Source organism: Rosa chinensis, chromosome 6 (assembly GCF_002994745.2).
Source record: "Rosa chinensis cultivar Old Blush chromosome 6, RchiOBHm-V2, whole genome shotgun sequence".
NCBI lineage: Eukaryota > Viridiplantae > Streptophyta > Magnoliopsida > Rosales > Rosaceae > Rosa > Rosa chinensis.
Window position 1 is genome coordinate 51,090,059 of NC_037093.1, and position 27,299 is coordinate 51,117,357.

General features: G+C 36.8%; 2 protein-coding genes and 1 pseudogene across 2 annotated transcripts; 2 read left to right on the forward strand and 1 right to left on the reverse strand.

The window, feature by feature from the left end:
- Window positions 1-1,660: 1,660 nt before the first annotated feature.
- LOC112173788 lies at window positions 1,661-3,097 on the reverse strand (annotated as a pseudogene).
- A 5,406-nt stretch (window positions 3,098-8,503) lies between these two features.
- LOC112173429 (dolichyl-diphosphooligosaccharide--protein glycosyltransferase subunit 2) lies at window positions 8,504-15,732 on the forward strand. Its single transcript, XM_024311049.2, has 20 exons — window positions 8,504-8,659; window positions 8,770-8,911; window positions 9,258-9,447; window positions 9,548-9,637; window positions 9,918-9,980; window positions 10,227-10,296; window positions 10,578-10,642; window positions 10,996-11,050; window positions 11,604-11,716; window positions 11,836-11,951; window positions 12,252-12,321; window positions 12,848-12,952; window positions 13,076-13,165; window positions 13,244-13,389; window positions 13,581-13,692; window positions 13,769-13,852; window positions 14,205-14,285; window positions 14,368-14,592; window positions 14,826-14,948; window positions 15,304-15,732. The coding sequence occupies exons 2-20, from the start codon at window positions 8,772-8,774 to the stop codon at window positions 15,418-15,420; spliced, it is 2,055 nt and encodes a 684-aa protein (XP_024166817.1). The 5' UTR covers window positions 8,504-8,659; window positions 8,770-8,771; the 3' UTR covers window positions 15,421-15,732.
- Window positions 15,733-16,491: 759 nt separating this feature from the next.
- On the forward strand, window positions 16,492-17,286 carry LOC112171525 (putative F-box protein At1g47390). Its single transcript, XM_024308695.1, has one exon. It carries the CDS (start codon window positions 16,492-16,494, stop codon window positions 17,284-17,286), a length of 795 nt encoding a protein of 264 aa, XP_024164463.1.
- The last annotated feature ends 10,013 nt before the right edge of the window (window positions 17,287-27,299 follow it).

Sequence of the window (27,299 nt, forward strand, 5' to 3'; positions counted from 1 at the left end):
ATGAAACCCATTCGAATCTGATCCACTACTTATGCAAGAACATCAATAATGAGCAATATATAAACATAAATTGAACAGCGCAAAAGATCATACAGTGCATTGTATAAACCATCACACATAATACAGCACTACTTTCATTCCAGAGCACTTCAACATACATACACGACTGCAATTTGAATCAGTTATGTCATGGTAGGATCATTAAAAGATGTAATTAATGCCAGCTGAAACTTTGATTTTGATTATGTCTGTATGAAAAGAAGACTTTGAACTCTCATTAAACCGGCGAAGTCACATAATCCACTTACTACTTTGATCATCCATATATTAATAACGTACTGTTTACTCTAGCTGGACGTTGCTCTCTGCAAAACCTACTACCGAATAAAAGTAGACGTTTCTTTCTCCATTTACCTTTCTCAATGTCTGGGTTATAGGGTCATACAAAAACAGGTTCCCTGGTTCATTGTCTGCACCAGCTTCAACTTCATTTTTGGTGAAAACAGTTGATCCTTCCAAACTCAATGTAGAATAAGAAAGATGGCAGGCTGTCTGATTCTTATTTGCAGAATCCAAGAACTAGTGTTAGTTTCTTGATCAGTAGTAGTATCCACCCAAGTCACAACTTAATTGGTCGTCCTCCTCCACCGGAAGGTATCCTAAAACTGTAAGTGAATTTTTCCATCGACTTAATTGCATATGCAACAAAATATCCTTACTAAGATGGCGTATTTCTCCTGGTAATGGTTTCCATGTATCCTTGAAGGCCTCATCATGTAAACTGAACGAAACGAGAGCCAGCCCAGCTGGTTTATTCTCTACCAACCAATACAGCACTCCATTCACAGTTATTGAGTGAGTATTAAACCCTTTACATGATGTAAGTCCAAGTTCCGGTTCAACTACTCTCCAAGAATTTCTATTAGGATTGAACACTCTGGCTTGAAAAGTAAGTTGGTTCGGATCATTAACATAAGGGCGAACGTACTGTCACCAACTTGTATGCACTAATGCTATGCATGAAATCAAAACCTACGATCAGACGATAGTAATAAGTAGCATTCTCAACTCTTTTCTCCAAAACAATAGGACAATAATTAAATTGTTCTGGTGCTGAGTTCCATACTACTGTGGCTATTCGAGTACCCTTGAGCAAGGTAACGCAACAAACTAACCCATTACTAGATCCCGCAAATTTTAAATCCCATCTTGCATCGTTGGGGAGGAAAGGTACACTCAAACTTGAAACTGCCGTTTCTTCGTCAGCAAGTAATGAGATTCCAACTTTCTTATTACCAATTCCGGCAGCAAGAGAGGATGAGGAGATGAGGAGAAGACGGCGAGAGCTGTGAAGACGATGTCTGTCCAGGAAATAACTAGTTTTGGTGAGATAATCCCACTCTTTTGATACACACCTAAACCTACATATAGACTTGAGAGGCAATCTTAAGAGAATTTCTACTAGAATACTTTCATCAGCTATAGCCAAAAAACTAGCTCCAGGTTCCATTCCGTAGAAACTATGAGAGAGGCAATAAACTCGGTGTTCATTAAGTTTTGCTTTCTAGATGTACATATATGTAGGTTACCATAATAATGATATTACTAAACCAAACTAGCTAGAAAACCTAATCATTCTAGCAATGAATTAGCAAAATCAATCTAGGAGTCTAGGACTAACATATATGATATGCTGAACAGCTTAACCTGATTACTGTCTAATACAACAATAAACAATATTGTTTTTGGTTCATATTGATGACAGGTTATCCTCCTCCACATTGGCAAACAACCCTTTACCCAAAACCCAGTCTTCAATCATTGCTTGAGCTCTTAATGGCTGGTCAGCAGGCACAAGATGACCAGCCCCTGAGACCAAAACAAAGCTCAGACTCCCCCATTTCTGAACATAACCAGCAACCTCTCCACCCAATCTCCAAACTCTCCTATCCGCCGACAGAAACCTCTCTATCCCCTCCCATTTCATGGTCTTCACCCAAGCCTCATTCGCAACCACGCCACATCTCATATCAAACTGCCCCTGGTACAACAAAACCTTGCTCTTCCTCACCAACTCTTCCACCATGTACTTCACACTCTTCATCATATCCTCATGCAATACCTCCCCACCAAATGGCTACATTCCTCGAAAACTATGGACTCATTCGACACCCCCAAAGCCTTCCTCACCTCCTCATTCCTCAATAACTCCCCAACCAAATGCGTTTCATAGCTAGCATTCCTTCTGATATCATACAAAGTGGGCAACCCGGTCATGTCTTGCAACCTATCCAACACTCTGCTTCTTGCAATTTTCGCCTCGCTCCATTTCCCAGCTCTAGACAAATCCACTGCCTCAAATTGAAGCTCCTCTACCTCCCTCTTCTGCCTCTCATTGATCAAACCCGAAAAGTAAGCATTTACAGCATGAGTTTTCACTTGGATCACCGGGTCTGTCTCCCCATTTCCTATAGCAACCCCAGCTAAATTCACATGCCGATCGGACCCAGAACTCTCAGCATCAATATTCCTCTGCAAAATGTAGTACCCAATTGCCGGAATATACTTGCCTGCATAGCTCTCCCCAGTGATGTAAACAGGCCTCGACCTAAACACAGGATCAAGCTCAATGAACTCGGTAATTGCAGCGAACAGGTGTTGTGCCACCGCAAACTGGTTTCTCGGAATCTCTTCGGGTGTGGAAGCTATACTGAACCCGGTTCCGATGGGATTGTCGAGAAAAACCAAGCCGAAGATGCGGTTCCAGGAACCGGAGTTGGGTTCCAAGGTGAGGGGATCAGAGGGGTGTTTGTGGAAATTGACGCGCCAGGGACCGAGCTCGAAGAAGTTGCCGACCATGGAGGAGCAGCCGGGGCCGCCCTGCAGCCAAATGAGGAGTGGGGTTTGGGAGAGAGGTGAAGTTGGGTTCTGGGCTTCATAGAAGGTGTAGAATATTGCTGAGGTTGTGGTGGGGTTGACTGGAAGGTAGCCTGACTTGGTGGGGAGGGCTTGTTTTGGGAGGAGAGGTGGTGGTGAGGCTGTGATGGTGTGGATGATGAAGAAGAAGAGGAAGCAGAGGACTGTTGTCGACTCCATTGCAGACCCTCCTAGAGTAAAAATGAGAAAGGCAGAAGAACAGAGACCAAACTGGAAAACGAAATGAATTGCAAGGCTGCAAAAATTGTGTTGATAGATTGTTGAGTACAGATATTTATACTATAGCACTTGAGTTGGAACATTACAATTTTACCCTTAACACCCTCCCTCAAGCTGATGGGAGAGCAGCTACCATCAGATTGCATCAACAAAGAGCCAAAGACTTCAGCAATACAGTAACCCATAATATTGGTTTCAACCAGGATTAATGAGTGGCAGTGACTGGCATAGCTTTATAGGATAAGTTGCCTGCCTACAATGTAGTGTAGTTTGTTCCAAAGGAGTATAAAAGAGCCGCCAAGTGCCTTGTATCGGAAAAGCTTCAATTTCCTTGAGCAGTTCTTGTTGCCATTTGGAGAGATCAGAGGGAGCTGGAGTTGCATTGTTAATATGCAAGGGAAGACTTTGACTAGCATCTGAGACATAATTTGGTGGCTGGAAAGTATAGTTATGCCTGTACAAGCATTCAGCAGCACTGTGACCTGACTTCATGCAAATCTGACACTGCATATAAGATCCAGAGGCAATAATTTGACGAGGAGCAGATCTTTGAGGACAGGTTCCAGCAATGTGTCCAAATCGTTTACATATTTGACAAATTTTGCCAGTACACACACTTTGAGAGTCACTGAATCTTGCTTGAGAGACTTCATTATTGTGCACAAATGGATCAATCCTCCCACCATCAGAACTGGACTTATTTCTTTGTCCATAGACACCATTATTCTTATCTTGACCACAAGAATCATTGCTTTGCCGAGAATTATCAGGAGCTTGCTGCAGAAAGCCATCATTGGTCTGAAAGTCACCATTTTGACATGAAAAAGTACCATATGGTTCAATAAATCCTCCATTGTGTTGAATACTAATACTACCATTGGGTTGAGTGAATTATGTGCAGACTTGTGACTGAACCAAACCATTATTATAAGGAGAATAACCAACATCTTGAGGTTGGACATTGAACATGTATGGTGAAGGAGAATGATAAATGATGCAGCCATTTAATGCAGCAGGAGCAGCACTCATCATATACTCAGAATTAGGCATGTACTGCATAGTGCACCCAGTAGGAGGAGCAACACTACTCGTAAACATCATAGTATTAGAGGCACGTACAGTACTAGTAGCAGGAGTTGATGCAGAAACATACACAGGTGTGGTAGATATAACAGTCGGTTGAGGCACACAACCAAATTGAGTAACAGGTTTTGAAGAATTGCTTGTAAGAGCAGCAGTGTTTGAAATGGTAGCAGCAGGTGTAGTAGATGAGCTAACCATTTCGGAATTAGGTAAACTATTATTCAAAGAATGAGAAGGTAAAGTACCTCTGGAATTATCATCAAATGCAGCCATAGCAGCCTCCAAAGACAAAGAAATGGACTTCACAGATTGATTAATCTCATCTTCAGCAATTAACAAGAGAGATCTTAATTCTTCCATTGAAATAGGGGATTTTTGTGTTTTGATCCTTATTATAGTTTTCATGGTAGCAAACTCAGAAGGCAATCCATTCAAAATCAAAATAACTATATCTTCATCAGGAATAGAAACTCCATGCCAGCTACTGAAAGTTGATCCCTCACAGTCTTAAAACGTTGCATATACTTGTCAATACTATCATTACCTTTCTGAATTTTCTGCATCGAGGTCTTGAGCTCAAAAGCTTTATATTTCGAAAGTTTACCATATCTCTGCTCAAGTGAAAACCACACTTCTTTTGATGTTTTACTCCCAACAATGAATGAAAGTGCATCAGATGACAAAGTAGCAGCTAGCAACGTGATCAAAGCAGAGTCATTCTTCCTCCAATCCTTAAAGTCTAGTGTAAGCTCTGAGCTAATACAACCCTCTTTTGTTGATTTGTATTGTGGAGGACACGGAATAGACCCATCAATATATCCCATTAGAGCACACCCTACCAACATTGACTTGAGCATAAATCTCCAAGTTACGTAATTAGTGTCATCCAAGCGAAATGTGATTACATTGCTGAAGTTGGAGAGTAAAGAAAGCTGTAGCTCACTGTTCTGATGCATGATTCAAGGTGGCAAAGTCTAACAATATGATTCCTTTAATGTAGAAAAGTAGAGAAAACAGGAATTCCTATCTTGAATAACCAGCAGACAACCTACTCCAAAATCTGGAGTAATGATAATATGAAAGCTACTGAAATTTTCTTCACAAAACTAATAACCAAGGCCAATTGTTAACAAGTAGCACTGAAGCCCTTCTTATCTTTGTATGAAATCATTGAATGCAAAACCCAACTTATCTCAAATGGTTCATATCTTGATTTTGAAGTCAGAAGAACCCGGAGCAATACAAGAACCCAATCTTATCAAGACACCAATACAACCACAAATTGAGGATAGAGAGAACACCTCAACAAACTTCAATAGTTAGCAGAAAACTTGTAATAACTAATAGCATTCTTCAATAGGACCCTCTCATACAGAAATACCCAAATGCAGAACCAAAGAAAATTATCCCAAAAATTCAAGGAGGTTTTGGTCTTCAATCAAAGTTCCTTAAAGATAGTCGATTCCAGCAATAAACTTGTAAGGAATTCAGGTAGTGAACACGAACTAGTATCAGATTGTTCAACAAGTAGTAGAATCAAAGTATGAGTTTCTTCAACAGATCTAGGTTTTTCACTTTTCTTCAGTCTTTTAACAAATCTCCAGGAATAACCTTTTTCAATCAGTAATAGAGTGCATAGAACACAATTTCAAGGCTCCAATGTAAGAAATCAACAGCAAATGTCAACAATCTAGGTGAAATTTCATAACTTGATCTACGAAAAGGAACGATGAACTTATCTGATCGAATAGCTTGAATCTTACAATTGATGCTTGAATCATAGGCAGAACAGAAATAGAGAGGATGAATTTCTTGAAGGAAATCTAGGTCGCCGGCGAAAATTTTTGATCCCGATCGAACCTGGCTCTTGATGCCATGAAAGAGTTAAGTAAAAATGAGAAAGGCAGAAGAACAGAGACCAAACTGGAAAACGAAATGAATTGCAAGGCTGCAAAAATTGTGTTGATAGATTGTTGAGTACAGGTATTTATACTATAGCACTTGAGTTGGAACATTACAATTTTACCCTTAACAGAGTTGAGTTGTTCGTCGGATTGCTGATAAAGATTATAGGGCATTATTGGCTACTTTTCACTATACATGTTGCCAAATATACCATACACACCAATGTAGATGATGATTCCTAATTGGCATATACTATACGAGTAATTTTAATGGTGTATTTGGCATGGCGCGTATAATTTTTGTAGGGTGGAGAATAATGAGGTACGAAGAATCTGCAAGATCAGTAATATGATATTCGTTTCATGAAAAATAATTAAAATATATTCTTTGACATACATTTAAATTTTAAAAAATAAGTGAAATTATGAAATGAAACACAAATGATGTGATAGATCACCCATATTTGTAAGCAAATTGTGTATAAGTTAGCCATGAAAACCCTTAATTTCCCTTTCCTAGCAAATACGGACAGACATGGTACACTTTTCTCATTCCAATTATGTATGAGCTTAAAAGTTTGTGTCCGAGTCCACTTGGAATCCAACATTTTTGGTAGTTCCCAAGAACTCAAGAAGTGAAGAAACACAGGTAGATGTAGGTTGAAGGTCATTCTCCCAAAGCACATGTGAACTTGAAAGTCTAATGAAATCGATATCATATTTGATGCCATTGGAGAAGTTAGTTACTTTCAAAGCTCCCAATCGCGCTGCGGATGTGCAATTCCGATTATCACCTACCCTCATCATCTTCGAACATTCAAACTCTCTATTATTTTCATTACATATAGTATTATGTCATGATCATAGTTAGTAAAAACCGGAACGTGTATAGTACGCGAAAAATATGTACATGTATTATTCGGACATTTTATTAAATAGTTCGTTGAAAAGTTCGGCAAAATATTTTTAATTAATTAAATAATTAATTTTTTTAATTAAAACTATTAATTTATATTCATTTTTGTTCAATAATATGTGTAAAATACGAAAAAAACGTAAAAATCGTGTATAGTACGTGTATAATACTTTTGGCTTCAAAAGTACGGGAAATTTAATAAGTCCTTTCAAAAATACGAAGTACTGAAGTATTTTTTTTTTAAAACGTAAGTACGTGTTTTATTAGAGTATAATACAAAAAATTACTAACATGATTTAAACCGTTCATTTGTGAAATACAAATATATCATCGGTTTTTATAACGGGGTGTGAAATTTGCACACCCAATATGTTTAATAATATTTTATCTAACATCTCTTTTCACTTCCTAAAATGCCCTCGAGTCAAATCCTTTTTTTTTTTTTTGTCTTTTTCTTCTCTCCCTCCCCCCGTCTCCCCCTCTCTCCTCCAAACCACGATAGAACCTTTCTTCTTATTTTTCTCTCTTTCTCCTCCAAACAACGACACTGTCTTCTCCATTGAAACTTTCTGGTTCCTCAACTTTTCGTCTCTCCAAACCAAGTCATAATAAGGTTCTAAAAATCGGCATAGGAAACTAAACCCAGAAATTCTATTCCCCAGAATGAACAATCAGAATCATATGCATGGAAAAGAGTAAACGTAGAAGAAACGGCGCTAGAGAATACTCGATGTGGGACTGTGAACGGCTTCGCCGGACTGGTGATTACCTTAGTCAGAGTATCTGCTTCTCCGCACTAGTCTCTGTCGAAGACGGGTGGAGGTCGCCGGGTGAGGGAAGTCGGATTCTTAGGCCGAGTTGGCTTGTTGGGTGGGTATTGGTTGTTGAGGCGGGTTCGGGTTGGGTTCTTGAACCGGATTGGGAATGGGGTTGGGGTTGGCTTCGTCCCTTATTTCAAAGCCGGCGAACTCAGGGATTGGGTTGGGCTCATCGTCTGGTTCAAAGCCCGGGAACTCCGGTGGAATGATGGGATCCTCCGGCAGTGGAATGAAGTTTTGTGGTAGAGAGGGTGGAGTTGGAGGGCAGGTCGGAAGCTAAAAATCCTGAAGGTCCTCGGATAGACCCGTGTCAAGTAACACGTATATGTCGATGTCGCCATCGCAAATCTTCCGACGGCACTCCAGATTAAAGTGGTTCACGGCCGCGTAGCCGTTTTGGTAGCAATCGTAGTGGAAGGCATGCTGACTGAATTGCAGAAAGAGAAAAGACTGACTGAATTGTAGAAAGAGAAAATGCTAACTGAATTGCAAAAAGAGAAAAGACTAAAAAAAAAAAAAAAAGGAATCTGACTTAAGGGCATTTTAAAAAGTCTTTATTAATTTGTCAAATACCCAAATTATCACGAATGGGCCTCCATCCACAACGGGGTCGAAGTCAAAAACGCCCATACCAACCAAAAAAGCCCAAAGCAGGACAAAAACCAAGCACAAACCAACAGTCACGGTCTCGTTCTTCCTCACTCCTTTACATTCCCTCTCTCACTCACAGTAGTCGTCGCACCCGTAGACTCCGCACCACTGACCAAACTCTCTCTCTCTGAGTACGATCTGAAACCCTAGATTTTCACAATTTTGCATCGCATACATATAATGCGCGTCTGAATTGGATACACGCATCTGGGAAAGCTTTTGACTTTGCTCTCTGTTTCAGGAATGGCTACCCGAACCCTCGGGGCACTTGTGGTGCTCCTTTTGGCGATTACCATATGCGAAGCGGCCTCCGTCTTCCACCCGATCTCCGACTCTCACCGATCCGCCGCTTCTGAGCTCTTCACCCAGGGATCCTTCGACAGGTGAATTTAAGCCCTAATTGAACCCTGAAATTGATTTCCTGTTGGTTTCTGCGAAAAATGAGAAGATATGAATATTCTCATTCATGATTCATTTCAACTAAATGTGACGGAGAATTCTAAGATTTGAAGTTTTCAATTTCAGTGTTCACTTTGGTTAATTTGTGCAAAAAAAAATTAGAGTAGTTTGGCTATTTAGTCTCTGTCGAACTGCTTAGCGATTTCGGTGTTGGTTAATTTACTTCATGCTTGATTGATTGATAATATGTGGTTACTGTAGTTAGTGCTTTCTTGTGTGTGGAACTAATACGGACGATATGTAATTGTTTGATTTGGTTAAATATTACAGTTTAGAAAAGGCGTATGAAGCCCTGAGATCGTTTGAGGTTCTCGGGATTGATAAGCCTGATATACGTGGCGCTACTTGTAAGTCTGTTGTGGAAAAGCTTGGATCATCGGAATCTGCTCCAAAAGACTTGTTCTATGCCTTAAAGGTTAACAGCATTTTGAAGTGTGGGGTTAAGAAGGAAGTACTTGAGGTACTGTTGAGTCTCTAGTGCCCGTGTTTGTTCTCAGCTTGAAAGCCAATGCATGAGGTGGAATATTGCAGTTGGAACTGATTCTCTTCTCCTTGTATAGGGCATTGCTTCAAGACTTAAAGCTGTGGTAAATGGTGCAAGCTCATTGCTAGACATCTATTACTCTATTGGCAGTTTGGTGCTTATTAAGGTAAGTTGTTGAACTAATGCTTTCTTGGTAGCACTGTCCTCAAGTTTGGCTGCAGATTTCAGTACATTAGTGTTGGTGGTTCTGGAAAGAAAAAGAAAAAAGAAAAAAGAACGAAAAATTAAGAAGAGTAGTTCCACCATGTGAATGGGAAGAATAATATTATTAAAGAATGTTACTTCAATTGTTATAATGTGGTCCAAGAGCTTCATTTATCAATCTCTAGAGGTTCCAAATCTTTTATTTGTCCGTTAATATATTTTTTTTCTTCTTCTTGTGATAGGATCAAACTTCTGAGGTTGATGTACTTCTTGCTGATGCTGATGGCGTTTTCCGATCTATCAAGGTTGGTTCCCTTAGCCAGTACTGGTATTTCTTAGTTGGTATTAGGTTGCCTTCTGGCTACTCCCTGGTCCTGGAGATTTCTCTATGTCTGATAATTGTTATCGGGCTAGATTCAGTGGTTGATCCTGACGTCTCAATTGTGTTCTGCTTTTGCAATTAACTTTGCGTGTGTGGATGTCACCAAAAAATTGTGTTTTTTTCTTTTTTCTTTTTACACTGTTTGATTAATTGTGAAAAACTATGGCAGTCTCTGAGCCAGAGTGATGGAAGGTGGCGCTACAGTTCAGATAATCCCCAGTCTAGTACCTATGCTGCGGGTAATGATTTTTCTGGCATAATTTAATTGTATGTTCTGATTTGCCACATAGAGTGCTTTTCTTATCAAATAGGTAGTCTATTGGCTATAGAGGGGAATTTCCCTATCTGCACCTCATATATGCATTCCTCCTATGAGTTGAATTTTCAGAGAGGGATTAGCAACTCTAGGTTACGATGCCAATAATTCATCAAGGCCATAGGCTACTTAATATAAATTCTTAGTAGCTGCATGTGGTTTACACTTTATACTTACCACTAAAGCTTACCATCCCTCTTGCAGGATTAGCGATTGAAGCACTTGCTGGAGTTGTTTCATTAGCATCCTCTGAAATTGATCAGTCTATGGTAATATAGATTTTCTTTTAGCTGGCTTATAATGCACCAACATAAGCTCCCTAGTTGGTTTTAAACATTACCAGTCATGAATTCCAGGCATTCATTTGTACGAAGAAATTTTTGAATGTACTTGTTAACCGAAGAGATTTTGGGTCCGGATTTGGTTATATATTAGGACACTGACCAAGTCATCTCCAATGTCTGTGGATCATTTTCTGTTCCATTTGGACTTTGTTGATATATATGTGTAGTTGCTTTCCATAGGTCTTATTTCTAAACTGAGCTTTTAGTCAGCTACGTCCTGTGTTGTGTATCAAATCTTTTTTTTTAAGTGTATGATAATGTTTTCTCTCTCTTGGCAGATTGGGAAATTAAAAAGGGATGTTTCGAAGCTTTTTGACAGTGTCGAGAAATATGGTATATCTAACTTTTCTTTTCTTTTTTCAAAAAGTACATTTCTATTTATGTGCTTTTATTATGATTCTATTTTATTTTTATTTTTCATATCTTGCCTGATGCTGCTGTGTAAGTTATATAAGTTTTTATAGGTTTACCCACATATATAATCTAGATTTGCCTGAACAGGACAATAAATAATTCATGACCTTAAGTCGTTGTTTTGTCGGTCAATCATTGTACTGTGACTATTGTGCAAAACCTTTGGGGTTATTGGTTTAGAAACAGTAGTTTCTGTCACCATCTGCTTGTTGGAATTGAATGTTATATCCATTATTGCAGTGATACTAAGTTTGCCATGATCCATATGAGCTATGTAGCCTGCATGCATTTCTGTGCAGATGTTTGTTATGAGACACCATTTAGCATTGAAGTTTGAATGTTCACTGCAACCTCTCCCAACTTTTCCAACTTGCTGATTAATAATAGTCTTCCATACTTGTCTTGAGTTAGTTTTGGATTTACTTGCTATCTGTTATGGTGTATCATCTGGCTAACAAACTACATTTTTTAGATGATGGCGCCTTTTATTTTGATGAAAAAGTTGATCAGAGTCCTCTTTCAACTACCGCGTCAGTTGTTCGAGGGCTGACAGCGTTAGCAGCTGTGACATCTGAAAAGTTAAAGGTGACTGAAAGCGTACTCGATTTTGCAGTATTAATTTTCCGTAGGGTGTGTTGGCGTGGGGGGGGTGGTGGGGGTTTAGATGTCCTAATGTATTCTAATACATTATATTTGATCTGCAGGTTCCAGGGGAGAAGATTTTGGGTTTGGCAAAATTCTTCCTTGGGATTGGCATTCCAGGCAATAATAAAGATTTCTTTAACCAGATTGACTCTTTAGCTTCTTTGGAAAGCAATAAGTAAGTGCTGTTTCTTTTTATTAAATTAGATCTCGATGATTATTTTGCATTTTGTTACATGATTATTGTTTATTACGTTTTCATATAAATAAATATTTGTGTGTTTAACAATCAGCTTTATTTTTCGGTTTCTAGTGTTTTCCTTCTGTATTCTTGATCAAGAGATGCAATTGCATAGCTGATGGCTTTATCATTATTTGCCATTGCTACAATATGGGGATTTCTTGCTGTATCTAAAATTGTACTGTAATCTTATTGTCTCCTATGTTTATATATTTATTTATTTATTTTCTGATGCAGGGTCTCCGTCCCTCTGATTTTATCACTTCCAACTACAGTGCTTTCATTGACTAAAAAAGACCAGCTCAAGGTTTGTCAATCAATCAAATCATTATGTGTCCCTTAAATGGTTGCTGAATCATACCCTTTTCTTGTTCTTGAGGTATCGCCGTCGTCATGTGAATTGGATATCTCTAACACCTACTACATAGATATCCTAATTTAAGCAGTCATAAATTCTGAGTGTTTCTCCTTGTTTACTTAAAGGTGGTAGCTTGGAATTGTCTTTTTTTTTCCAATTTTTTTATTTAAGAAAGAAAAAAAAAATTGTTTCATGAATTATAAAGTCCTGTATCTTGCTTCCTATATCTCTACTATTTCCCCCTTCCATCCATCTGTCCTTTCATCAATCCTTACATGTAGTTATGGTCGTATTCCTTTCTAAATTTTTGTTGCTTTCATTTGATCTGCTCTTAATAATTCCGAGTGGCATCAGTCTGCTGAGGATTAACTATTTCATTCGTGAAAATATATAGTTAAGAACTGATATGGGGTTATGCTTGATGCTTTAATTAGTTTAACTTGGTGGTTTGATTTGTTTCATTATTTCAAAACAGGTTAAAGTCGGTACTGTGCTTGGATCAAGTGCTCCTCCTCTGACCGTTAAATTGTTGCGAGCTTTCAGTTCTGGTTCAAAAGATGCTTCCATTATTGCCAGCCAGGTAAAGTAATGACTTTTTGTTTTTCTCTGTTTTCCTAGTAACACTATTATTTCATTCTTTTGGATATGCTCTTCGTTAAGTTGATTGCATCAATGGCCACTGTTTTTGCATGTATTGATGTAGGAACTCAAGTTCGATAAAGAAAGTGGATACCATGTCCTGGATGTTTTGCCAAAAAGTGTTGATGTTGGAAGTTACATATTTGTCTTTGAGGTACTCTTGTTAGTTTTGCATTTATCTCAATTCCAATCTGGCTCATGATACAGACTAAGCTAACCAAACTTTTTGTAGGTTGTTCTTCATGATTCTGAAGATGAAACCGTTTATACAACTGGAGGTTTGGCCCAAGTAGATGTATTTGTTACCGGAGTTATCAATATAGAGAATGCAGAAATTTCTGTACTTGAAAGCGATAAGAGTGTAGAAACCCAGAAAAAGTATGTTTCTAATAGTTTCAACTTTTATAGTTATGTTTCAAGATATGGTATATGTTCCACCTGAATCTCCTTTTAGCATCATTAAGTCCATATAACTTATAATTGTTGCATGAACAAATTGTGCTTATTCTGATCTGGGACGTTCTGAAGCGTATTACTTGTTTGATACTTACATATCATCAATGTACCAGATTAGATTTAGCTGGAGAAAATGCAGTTTCACTATCAGCAAACCACCTCCAAAAGCTGCGCCTATCCTTCCAATTGACTACTCCTTTGGGTCATGCTTTTAAGCCACATCAGGTTTGTAGTTATCTATACCCACTTCATCAGTTAAACTCTCTATGTTCAGTTTATTTATAAATTTGTTGGGTTGCAGGTGTTTCTCAAATTGACACATGAGACCAAGGTTGAACATATATTTGTGGTGGGGAACTCCGGCAAAAAATTTGAGAAAATACTAGTAAGTATTTTTCATTTTATTGTCCAATTTATTTATGACTTCTTTTGAATTAAGACCGTCTATTGAAAGCATACATGAACCGTACATACATATCATCATATTGACATACATGCACTCAAGCTGACCTGAACAGTCAATGTGCATCCACTCAGTGCTCCGTAACCCATAGGGATAGTAAAATTTAGATTTTTTTCCCCAGTTATTTCAGCCGATGCCATTACAAACCATGATTTGACACACATGATTACCTTAATTATTTGAACACTGAAAAAGAAAGGTGCTGTTTTCACCCATCTTGGGTCTGGATATCAATGGAGACTTTTTTACTCAGTTTTGGCATTTAATTTTGCAGGATTTCCTCGGGTTGGTTGACAAGTTCTACTATCTCTCGGGTAGTTACGACCTTCAATTAACTGTTGGAGATGCTGTAATGGTAAGTCAGACTTTACCTCTAGTTTTTCAATCTGTTTTTACCATCTGGTGATCTGAGAATATTGTTGTTTTCTCTTTTCCAGGAGAACTCTTTCTTACGGGCTATTGGCCACATTGATTTAGATCTACCAGAAGCACCTGAGAAGGCCACCCGCCCTCCTTCACCGGCTGTTAACCCTTTATTAAAGTATGGGCCCAAAGCAGAGATAAGCCATATTTTCAGGGTTCCAGAGAAGCTTCCTCCTAACCATCTCTCTCTTGCTTTCTTGGGTCTTCTGCTTTTGCCATTGATTGGATTTTTGGTTGGGGTGAGTCAAGTGGATCCTTAATCTATTGTTTTTTGGCTCAGAAAACTTATTTACATCTTATGCTCAAACCTCTTGGAAAATCCAAGATGATCTGAAGAGGTACCTAGATTGGTTGTTATGCACTGACATATAAAAGGACCATAAGGGATGTAGGAGAGGACTATTAATTTTACTCATTTTTACTTGTGATATTGGGCAATTTTTTGTAAACCTTATTTTTATGTTTTAAACAGCTATTGCGCTTAGGAGTGAATCTGAAGAACTTCCCCACGTCAGCAGTTCCAGCAACCTTTGGTATTCTATTCCATGTTGGCATTGCAGCAGTTCTTTTGCTCTATGTGCTTTTCTGGCTGAAGGTATGCTATTTTTTTTTGTCTTCAGTGGTATGCTCAATGATCTAGGCAATGCCATTATTTATATCTGTTCTACCAAATGGAGCTTGGCAAATAAGTAAATAATACTTGATCATATGATGAACAATAACTATAATTCAAAGTGATTTTATACCTTATCAGTGATATGTTATACACTTGATTGAAGATTATTTTGGCCTTTAAATGCATTTTGTCAGGTATTCTTGTGTTGCTAGATTGGGCAGATTTGTAAACCACATTGCTAGATTAGGCAGATTAGTAAATCACTTTTTTGTTTTTGCATATTGATTAATTTTTTTGTAGGGCTTGCCTGATTACTTGTTTGTTCTATGTACAGTTGGATCTATTTACAACCCTGAAATGGCTTGGATTGTTGGGAGTTTTCTTGCTGTTTGTGGGGCACAGGATCCTTTCCCATCTCGCCTCTACATCATCCAAGTTGAAATCTGCTTGAGCAAAAAAAAAAATCAAGAAATTTCCCGTTTTAGAGAGATCAAAAGAAGACCGAGGAAATTTTCCTTTGAAGAGAGACAGTGCGTGGGACTTTTAGACCAATTTTGTAGGACTCTATTATGTCATACCTGTACCTGTTAACTTTAGAATTTTATTACCCACAATCATATTTATTCCAAAAGGAAAGTTGTACTCGCCGGGCTTCATCTTTGACATCAGTGGTAATCTGTACACTACTTAAAGGAAGTGCTTTGTGATCATCTTGTTAATTATAATGCTTAGAGTTGATATGTGGTGAGGATTTAAATTGTCATGCTATACTTGTTGTAGACAATAATTTGTACTCAATTCTGGCATGAGATGTGGATTGATGAAAGATTTCTTTTTCTCTAGTTAGCCTCTTTTTTATCTTCTTTCTAGTTTGGTTGCAAGGCGGAGGGGATCAGGGAAGTAGAGAAAAAGAGTTGGTGAGGAAGAGCAAGGTTTTGTTGTACCAGGGTCAGTTTGATATGGGGCGGTTTGATATGAGATGTGGCGTGGTTGCGAATGAGGCTTGGGTGAAGACTGAAATGGGAGGGTTACAGAGGTTTCTGTTGGCGGATAGGAGAGTTTGGAGATTGGGTGGAGAGGTTGCTGGTTATGTTCAGACCTGGGTTGTCTGAACTTTGTTTTGGTCTCAGGGCCTGGTCATTTTCTGCCTGCTGACCAGCCATTGAGAGCTCAAACAATGATTGAAGACTGGGTTTTGGGTAAAGGGTTGTTTGCCAATGTGGAAGAGGATAACCTGTCATCGACATGAACCAAAAACAATACTACTTACTATTGTATTGGGATTTGGGACAGTGTTCAGGTTAAGCTGTTCAGCATCTCATATTTGTTGAGAGTCCTAGATTGATTTTGCTAATTCTTAATTGGTTTGAGAATGTTTCCTAGAGCTAGAATGATTAGGTTTTCTAGTTAGTTTGGTTTAGTATATATTTATTTATTATGGTAACCTTACATATACACCTCCATCTAGAAAGCAAAACTTAATTAACACCAAGTTTATTGCCTCTCTCATATTTTCAACGGAATGGAACCTGGAGCTAGTTTTTTGGCTCTGGCTGATGAAAGTATTCTAGTAGAAATTCTCTTAAGATTGCCTCTCAAGTCTATATGTAGGTTCAGGTGTGTATCAAAAGAGTGGGATGGTCTCACCAAACTTAGTTATTTCCTGGACAGACATCGTCTTCACAGCTCTCGCTGTCTTCTCCTCATCTCCTCGTCCTCTCTTGCTGCCGGAATTAGTAATAAGAAAGGAGTTGGAATCTCATTACTTGCTGATGAAGAAACGGCAGTTTCAAGTTTGAGTGTACCTTTCCTCCCCAAGGATGCAAGATGGGCTTTAGAATTTGTGGGATCTAGTAATGGGTTACTTTGTTGCGTTACCTTGCTTAAGGGTACTCGAATAGCCACAGTAGTATGGAACCCAGCAACAGACCAATTTAATTATTTTCCTGTTGGTTTGGAGAAAAGAGTTGAGAATGCTACTTACTATCGTGTAATCATAGGTTTTGATTTCATGCATAGCATTAGTGCATACAAGTTGGTGACAGTTCACCCTTGTGTTAATCCCATTAATGATCCGAACCAACTTACTTTTCAAGCCAGAGTGTTCAATCCTAGTAGAAATTCTTGGAGAGTAGTTGAACCGCAACTTGAACTTACATCATGTAGACGGTTTAATATTCACTCTATTACTGTGAATGGAGTGCTGTATTGGTTGGTAGAGAAACAAACAGCTGGGGACCTGGGGTGGCTCTCGTTTCGTTCAGTTTACATGATGAGGCCTTCAAGGATACATGGAAACCACTACCAGGAGAAATAGTACGCTATCTTACTAAGGGTATTTTGTTGAAGATGCAATTAATTAGATGGAAAAATTCAGTTGCAGTTGTAGGCTATCTTCCGGTGCAGGAGGGCGACCAATTTGTTATGTGGGTGGATACTACAACTGATCAAGAAACTAACACTTGTTCTTGGATTCAACAAATAAGAATCAGATGGCCATCTTCGTTATTCCACATAGGAGTTTGGAAGGATCAACATGTTTTCACCAAAAATGGAGATGAAGCTGGTGCAGATAATGATGAACCGGGGAACTTGTTTTTGTATGACCCTATAACCCAGACATTAAGTAAGGTACATGCAGAAAGAAACGTTTGCTTTTATTCCGTAGTGGGTTATGCGGAGAGCAACGTCCAGCTATAGAGTAAACAGTACGTTATTAATATTTAGATGATCAAAGTCGCAAGTGGATCAAGTGGCCTGGCCGGTTTAATGAGATCAGAGTTCAAAGTCTTCTTTTACCTGGCCAGATATTAGATATGTATAAGACCTTTCTTTCAATGTAAAAGAGAATACAACAATCTTCTTACAATCCAGAAAGGAATTCTGTTCCTTTATGCCAGCAACAGAGGCAATGAGAAATTCTGTTCCTTTATACCACTTCGTCAAAGGCTCAAAGCAACGATAAGCAGGTATCGGGCCCAGATCCCACTTCAGCCTCCTAAATGGGGATGTTGTTTCTGCTCACAATAATGAAACATGTTGTCATTGCCATTTCTCTTCTTATTCTTCATAGGATGCCTCAGATCTGACTCCAAGAGAAGGATTTGTGTATGCTGGGTTTATTATAATGAGGGCAAAATTGAAAAATATAGAATAATTTTTAAATGTTGGGTCTAGTAAGAAATTTGTTGGGTTCAATTAGAAACACCCTAAATTTTTAATGTTTTCCTTTTTGGATGTTATCAGTTTAGTCGGATTGGATAAGGACAATGGCTAGTTTTCACGAGTCACATTTCACGAAAATTTTGAATATTTCCAGAAATAGAAAATTTCTTCTGATATTCTTTTGGTTAGTCAAAGATATATCGAGACCCTAAAAAAACGAAAATATTGCGGAAATTTCGAGGATATTATCGATTTTTCAATCCTTGGAATGTTCAAAGTTGATGCGCATGATGATATATAGGCATAGTTTTTAAGGAATTGCATGCACCACCGTAAAAAATAATAATAACAATAATAATAATAAATCAGTCTTCAAATAAACAGAAAAAGAAGTAGAAAATGGTCCCTTTTTTTTTAATAGAGCCAAATGTTTACTAGTTAGCAAGTTAGATAATTTGAAGATTTATAAGCATGGAGGGAAAAGACACAAAAAGCAATACATGACCCTATAAATTTTTTAAGTTCTCCTCTTTAGATGTTATCAGTTTAGTCGGATTGGATAAGGACAATGACTAGTTTTCACGAGCCACATATCATGAGAGGTGGCGATAATCTCAGAATTTTGAGAAAATTTTGAATATTTCCGGAAATAGAAAATTTCTCCTGCCATTCTCTTAGTAAGTCAAAGATATATCGAGACCTTAAAAAAAACGGAAATATCGCCGAAATTTCAAAGATATTATTGATTTTTCAGTCCTTGGAATGTTCAAATCAAATTGCATGCACATGACATATGATATATAGGCACAGTTTTTAAGGAATTGCATGCACCACCGTCAAACACAAGTTTTTAAGGAACTGTTCAACCATACTTGGTGGTTCTGCATCGTTATCAAGTGACTACGAGTAAAGACTAACACCAAACACAGTTTGTGCAAACAAAATTAGAGTCACATTGAACCAAGTCTAAAGTCTTCACCTGAATTATGGCACGAAGAAATGATGAGGGTCAAAGTCGCAAACTGCCACGCCACTTAGCATGATTCAAAAGATGTAAAAAATCACTGCTAGTTACTGAGTTTTGACATGTTCGACTAATTGAGTTATTTCAAAAATATCACTTAACTCACTCACATTTAACATTATTTTATACTTAAAGTCACTATCTTTAACTTTTCAGTTAGTAGGAGTTATATCCTTTCCTTTCTATTGTTTGTTACTATGGGCCTCATATTTTGTTGGGCTCTTTAGGCTTTGCCTTTAATGAAGCTTTCATTATCTAAAGAAGAAGAAGAAAAATGTCGAATGAGCTATAATTCAGTTACCATTTGTGATATTTTCTCTTAAAAAGACCTAGTACCCTAGATCTAGTACTGGACAGTTTAGTCATATAACTCTGCCATCCTCCTTGTGTGGATCATGATAGTACACAATTCGAAACTGTTCAAGAGCTGGGGTGGCGTACCCAAACAACCCACCTGCATTTATGTGCGCTTGCACAATTGATAAAACAGCATCGTGAAGACCCATATGAATCTCCATTGTAAGACAAAGGATATATATCTCCAATTTTTTTATGAAGGAAAACTGTGCATCTTCTGTACATCAGTATAAAATATAATGTTATGTTCTCTTTGGACTATAATCACAATAGTCACATTGCTCTAGAGGTCAACACTTGATACTATCCGTTGCTCAGACAAAACATATCACAAGCATACCGAACCACAGGGTTCTCTCAAACTAATTTGCAAGTTCATGTGACAACTCTTTAATATTAGTGAGATAAGAAGTTATCTAAAGTTCATGCAAAACACATACATATTTAATCGTTTAGGCATAACACATACAACTGCGTGATAAAATCTGAAAGAGTATAATATAATATTTCATGCACAATTGAAATTGAAAAAGGGTATAACTGAACGGAGTGACCTTTGATAAGAAAGTATAGCAGAATATTGTTGTAAACGAAAATTGGTTTCAAATGGCTTTTAATAATCATTGTTACAGTAAAGAAAGAAGAATAACATTATATTTCAAAATGTTGAGAAAGTAGTAGAAAATTGCTTATGTAGAACAAATGTAATAAACTAGGAGTCTAAGACCAACTCTTTTTTACATCTACACTTTGAAGTAACAAGTCAGCTTTGAACAATGTAGTATTGAAACTTCCATCTTCCCAAGAAGCACTTAACTTGTTAGCAAAGTTAGTTAAAACGTGTATTAAATGGGTATAAAACTTCAATGTATGTATAATTGGAAAAAACTTCAGTACGACGTATTGTAATTGTAGACTTGATTTTTTTTTTTTTGCCTATTATTGAGTTCGATGATATGATAAAAATAAGTAGAAAACTTAACCCTATAAAAGATGGTTGTTAGTATAGAGCAAGTAAGGATTGTTCAAGTTGGGAATTGAGGGTACACAGATGTTAAAAACGAAAATCACGCTTAGACAATATATATATATAACAAAAATTCGAGACTCCTACTCAAACAAGGACTCCTACCTACACAAGGAATTCTAAACAAAAACAAACTGGGCAACCAAATTCAAACAGGAAACATATTCTAATTAGACACGAACTAGGAATCCAAATCAAACACTCTAAACAAATACTAACTACTCAAAACAAATCCTATAAGAAAACTATCACTTATATTTACAAAATTTAAGAAAAATAAAACAGAAAACCAAAAACAAATTACGAAATCAAAAAGGGGGATTTTAGGGTTTTGAAAACGTAAAACATAAGGAAAACAAAAACGTTTTTAGGGTTTCGGAAATCAAATGGACAAAACGTTAAAGGCACAAGAAATCCACCACCAAACATGCTCAACCAATTACATGCAACCTAGATCCAATTACTAAGTCATAGAGAAGGAAATCAATCAAGAACAAGTCATAACGTAATCGTTGTCCTTATTTTACTTTCCTTAATTACTTAAGCAAGATGAAAGCTCCATTACTAGTCTATTGATTCATGCAATCAGGGTGTAGAACGCTACCCTCTCAAAAACATATATAATGTCAACAAAATCAATGCAAGAAGAACACATGAAAGTTTGATTGATTATAATCCATCCTAGTATAGAACGCTATCTAACTTGCAATCTTAATTGTTTTGGTTTTAACTATTGTCATATAGTTGTTTCTACACATGTATAAGGCTTACAGAACATTTAGGAGATTCATTAACTAAATTCTAGCTTCGATTATGTGCATATAAGTCTATGTTTGTACACCAGGAATCATAAGCATATGAAAGATGTTATAAACTCAAAACCAAACAATCATTCTCACAAAAAGACTTAGAAATCAAAAAATTTAGATTACATATAAAATGTTTTCACATATTTGGGGCTTCAAACTTAGTCTCTAACGAAATTAAGACTAGCCAAACATAGTTTTGAAATCCAACAAAGAATTCATAATAAAATCATATTACAAAGTACAATAAAAACCGTAGAGATGAAGGGGTTGTCACGGCTACACTTTAAAGATCTTCAAGGACTCAAGATGATCTTCCAAGGATGAACAAGGTGATGAAGCTCACGGCAATGGATGATGATGAATGGATATGCACGGCTTTTTTTTTATCTTTGAAGATTGGAAACAAATTATGACTGCAAGGAAGAGAGAACGAAATTATATGAAAGACATGTATCTCTTTGACGTTAAAAATGGTGTGTCTATTCTTGCAATCCTATTTCAATAAGACTCCAGTTTTCCAACTCAAATTAAAAATAGGTTTCCTCTTGTATTTTCTTATTGGTCCACATATCTTTGACCAATAAAATAGTGACATATGATCACAATTGCATCATCATAGCCAATTATTCCATCTTGACTTTTGAGAGTTTTGGACATCATTCACCTTCTAGATCCTTCTAGTTTCACAACACAAGGTAGTATGCAATCATGAATCTTTGTTCAATAATTATTCTTATTTTCCATATCATATAGATTGCAACGCCACTTCCCTCGCACATGACGTTAGAGACATCTTTTAGACACATCTCCACAGATCAATCACCATTTTCAAGGATCAAAGAGGTCTTATATAAGGGTTGTAATGGGGCCAATTAAGGCTTAAGATTTGAAGAAACAAAGGGATAGAGAAATCACAAAATATCCTAAAAACCTAGTAAAACTCTTGTTGATGTACGTAGATAGACAGTTATGAAATTCATCAAGGCATGCAGACGTCATGACTCCTTCAAGATTTTTATAAATGTCCAAATGTCATCATATTGGGCCCATGCCTCATTCTAACTCTCTTTTGGACACTTGTAAATTGGACAAAGACCAAATTTTTCTTGTTTGTGCCTTCAATTCAAATCAAACTTGAAACTCCAAATCCACAATGGGAGATTAAAATCCATAAAACACTTCATTTTTTTTTCTTTTTCTTATTGCCGTACATATCATTTTTTTAGACAGGAAAATTGAGCCTAAGAGCCACCTTTAGGGCTATCTTCAGGTCATCTCCAATAGGAGGGCTAAACTGGGCTCTCTAGCTCTTTTCTTAAAATTATGGACTCCAGCAAGCAAAAGTTCATAAAGCTAAAGATGAGACCAGGTCCAAAAGGGGGATGGGGAGAGCTGAAGACAGCTCTAAAGATGGCTCTTAGGCTCTAGCGGGACCCACAGACAAACCCAACATGATTAAACATAATTGAATGTTGGTTGCTGACTGTTGCATGCATGCAATGATTTAAGAAAAAAAGAAATCAATGGCTCATATTACTTAAACATTGCAATCCAAAGGTAGACAATTATGCTATCAATTAAACATATAGCTACAACATGTGGCATTTTAAAAATCTATCAAAAAATTTGATAAGACTCTATAATGATTAGTTTTGCTACGTTGACACTATAACTAATTGTGTGTCTGCAAATTTACTTCCAAAGAGGAATGTGGCACTTAAGCATCATATCCGAAAATGTTATCAACAATATCACATAGATACCTAATCCAAATGTACACCTTAAAAAATTAATTTTTGTCTCAAAAATTAACTTTGGTCTAAATTAAAATATTATTATCATAAAATTGAAAAAAAAATCAGACAATCCCATTTATTGATTCAACCGAGCTTCTGAAGAGATGTCCTCTAGAAAAAACATGGTCCAGAATAGCAGCTATGTTTTCTGGATTCTCATGCTTGTTTTGTAATATCTTATGGCTTATCTATGTTTTCTTCTTTGGATATCCATCGTTTATGTATAAATGTTTAATGTAATGTTTGAATGCTTTGAACTATTTCCTGCTGAACTTGTAATCTTGTTGTTTCTCTTATAAATCCAAGTTAATTAATTATGGAAGCAATGGTTGATGCAGCAATTTTCATTACCAATTCTATGTTGCAAGTCAGATTGATTATTGGATTTCATGGCAAATTTTTATTTTAGAAGATGAGGCGCAGGAGAAGAAGATTTTAAAGAAGCATAAAAAATTTATCTGAAATTGCTGAACAAGGATTGATGAGGAAAACTTATAAATAATTGCAGAGGAAACATAGAAGAAGAAGAAGAAGATACGAAGTAGAAGAGAGATAGTTGCAGAAGAGCAGCCAATAAAGAAGAAAGATGCAGCAATGCTATTGCAGAAGAGAAGACTATTGTATAATCGAAAAATGAAAGAAGATTGTGGTTGCTGTGCAGCGAGAGGTGGAAGAGAGAGCAAATAGAGAAAATCATTCTCTGGAATATGGATAGAGCCTGGAGGCAAGAAGAAGAACTTGACCATTAGGGCACAACAAACTATTGCCAATGAGTGGTATGAGAGGCTTCATGAGAAAGCATAATAGGTTGAGAGGAGGGAGTTTCAGAAGGGCTTCAACAGTTGGTGCCATGAAGGGAATCAGAGAGCTATTAAGCAAGAGTTCTAAATGAATGGGATTTTCTTTTGTAGAGAAATGAAAAAAGAGGTAGTTTGCAGGAGCTAAGGGAGTGAGAAAGAAAATGAACAGAGGAAAGTGGTTGGTATTCTCCAAACAAAAATCTAAGCTTAATCAGAAGGAAACTGTAGAGGAGAAGGGTTGTTGGGATATGGTGGAGAATTGAAACATAGTGCTTCTGCCGTGATGGTGCTAGAAAAGATATCAAGGAAAAGGGAATTGACTAATTGAGACTAAAATATTGAAGTGAAACTGAGTACACAAAAAGAATTTAAAGAAGAAAGAACAAACTAGAAATTGCAATTAATTGGTTTTAGACCGGTGGGTGTATAGAGAGAATTGTGGATTTCACAGGATCAAGAGCTGTGAGGCAGATGGCTCTAATACTAGACCTGTAAATGGATCGAATTTTGATCAAAACCCGCTCTGAATATGTGGGTATTAGACGGGTTTGGATTGAAAATTTTGATCCGTTAATGATCCGAATCTGCTAACCAGTTTATTTAACGAATTAAATACGGATTTAGGTCAATCCGATCAGTTAATGATCCGATCCGTTTTCATAATAATAAAATATTATTTTTTTAATACATTATTATTTTTTGAAAAATATAAAATATTACGAATTTCTAATACAATTTTTTTTTGCAAAAACCTAAGGGATGGCCAAACAGTCTTCATATACAGAGTTCATCACCCAAGAAGCATTATTGATAGGACAATTTTTAGGTTCACCCCTAGGGTGAACGAGCACATTCACCCCTTTGTTGATTAACATATTTTTACTTAATAAATTTATAATCCAACGGTCTATATCTTAAATTATCCTTTAAAGATCATCTCTGTAAAAAAATCAATCTAATCGGAAGTCGTTTAATTATCTAATTGAATCAAACAAATGGATGGTTATAACAACACTTACTACTACTATAATGAATCGTCCATGTATTTCATAGAAATGAATAACTAAAAGGTCTTCAATTTGATTGATTTTTTACAGAGCTAATATTTGTATTACGTTATATAACATGAATGGTTGGATTAGAAAATTATAAAATTATTATGTGTTAATCGCAAGAGGGGGTGAATATGCTCATTCACCCTAGGGGTGAACCAAAGAATTCGGACAATTTTTAGGTTCACCCCTAGGGTGAACGAGCACATTCACCCCCTTGTTGATTAACATATTTTTACTTAATAAATTTATAATCCAACGGTCTATATCTTAAATTATCCTTTAAAGATCATCTCTGTAAAAAAAATCAATCTAATCGGAAGTCGTTTAATTATCTAATTGAATCAAACAAATGGATGGTTATAACAACACTTACTACTACTATAATGAACCGTCCATGTATTTCATAGAAATGAATAACTAAAAGGTCTTCAATTTGATTGATTTTTTACAGAGCTAATATTTGTATTACGTTATATAACATCAATGGTTGGATTAGAAAATTATAAAATTATTATGTGTTAATCGCAAGAGGGGGTGAATATGCTCATTCACCCTAGGGGTGAACCAAAGAATTGTTCTAAACGCTTTGTTTAGTTTACCAAAAAGTTAAGGAGATTGTAGAAGCACAATTAATCTCACACACATCTCCTGACGTCTCTCTCTAGGGAATATGTTGATAATATAATTCTATTTTCAATGATACTCTTCATGTTATTTTAATATTTTTTTTAATATTTTATGAGGTATCATGATAAAAATTTAATATTACTATTTAAAATTATAAATGAATCGGATTAGCGAATCGGGTATCCATTAATTCCGCGGATACGGATTTGGATCGAGTTATCACGATCCATCGGGCTGACGGAGCGGGTTCAGGTTTAATTTTTTTTTATTAGTAAACGGATTTGGATTTAGGTCGCTCTGCTCCAAATTCGGTCCATTTACAGGTCTATCTGATACCATGAAGAGAAATGTAATTGCTTGATTGAAGTGAACGAATCATTACAGAAGAGAACACATATAAGTAAATTGTGAGCAGGCCTAGCTGCTATTGGACAATAATATCACATGTGATTGTTAAGAGATATGTCACATATGCAGTTCAATATGTGGTTCTGCTTGGTCTGCAATGTAGCAGCAAGTTTTGTCTATTGTACTTGGGTGAGAGAGCACGAGTTGTCTCCCAATATTGTCTTGTGCTGGACATGTAATCTTGTGATTTTGCTCTGCTAACGTGTTCATGTTATCATTACTGTGCAGACCTAAATCACAACTATAACAGGATATCTGTTAAGTTCATTTGCATTTCTCGTTCATTGTTTTTTTTCATCATTGGGAATTACTTTAAAAGCTTCATTTTACTTCACCACAAACCTGAGAAAGTTTATGAATTGCAATATATACTACATTTCATAGATGTGTTATGCATTTTCCTTAAACAAGTTTCAACTATTCTTCGAACGTACAAATGAACTAGTATGCATTCAGTAGAGAAGAGCAGAATCCTAATAAAACAAATAAAAAACAAGAAGAGGGTAGTTTTATAGTTGTATGTCTCCACAATGTATCTTTGGTCCATCTTTCCTTGATCATTAATAGTACTCAAAGCTGTACTGAAATTCCCCCAAATGCAACCGATTTCCATATCCTTTAGTTACAATTCGATCCATAGGGGCCTTAGTCACTCCATGCAGCCACCACTATTTCTGCTCAGTGACACTTACCTAAGCTTTGAATGAAAATAGTGAATGAAATTGCAAGCAACACAATTGACAGGCGCACTAATAGGACGATTTAACCAATGAGTTAACAATACTCCAGTAACGGTTATGCAGAAGAGAAAAAAATCCAGGAAAATGAGTCAACAGACCATAATTAAGGAATGAGGAAGATACCGCACTGTGATAAAAACAACAGACAATAATGGTGCATGTCTTTTGTTTGAAAGAGGTCTGTGTTCCTGATTTTAAATACAATAAACTAAAATGTGATGATTAGTGAGCCGCAGGATTTCAAGGCTTCCAAGCAGAAAGCTTATTGAAAAGTTGAACAAAATAATGAAAACACCTACCTTCAAGAAGGTGCACTGCTAGATGCCTTCGATTACTTGGAGGTAGAGGTTTCTTTATTTAGTATTGTTTTTTTTTTCTTTTAAGGCAATATGAGGTAGACCCTAATTTTGCAACATTGTCCATTGATCAGTCAACTTGGATATGTGTCAACTGCTAGTTGACTATGATCAAGCACATTTTATATTACGTCGATATATGTTGCTAGTTAACTCCGATTACTAT

Coding starts and splice junctions, on each gene's coding strand:
- LOC112171525 (XM_024308695.1), top strand. CDS start 16,492: ATGGAACCTGGAGCTAGTTTTTTGGCTCTGGCTGATGAAAGTATTCTA.
- LOC112173429 (XM_024311049.2), top strand. CDS start 8,772: ATGGCTACCCGAACCCTCGGGGCACTTGTGGTGCTCCTTTTGGCGATT. Junction 11,051..11,603: donor TGACAGTGTCGAGAAATATG/GTATATCTAACT, acceptor TACATTTTTTAG/ATGATGGCGCCTTTTATTTT. Junction 12,322..12,847: donor CTAAAAAAGACCAGCTCAAG/GTTTGTCAATCA, acceptor ATTTCAAAACAG/GTTAAAGTCGGTACTGTGCT.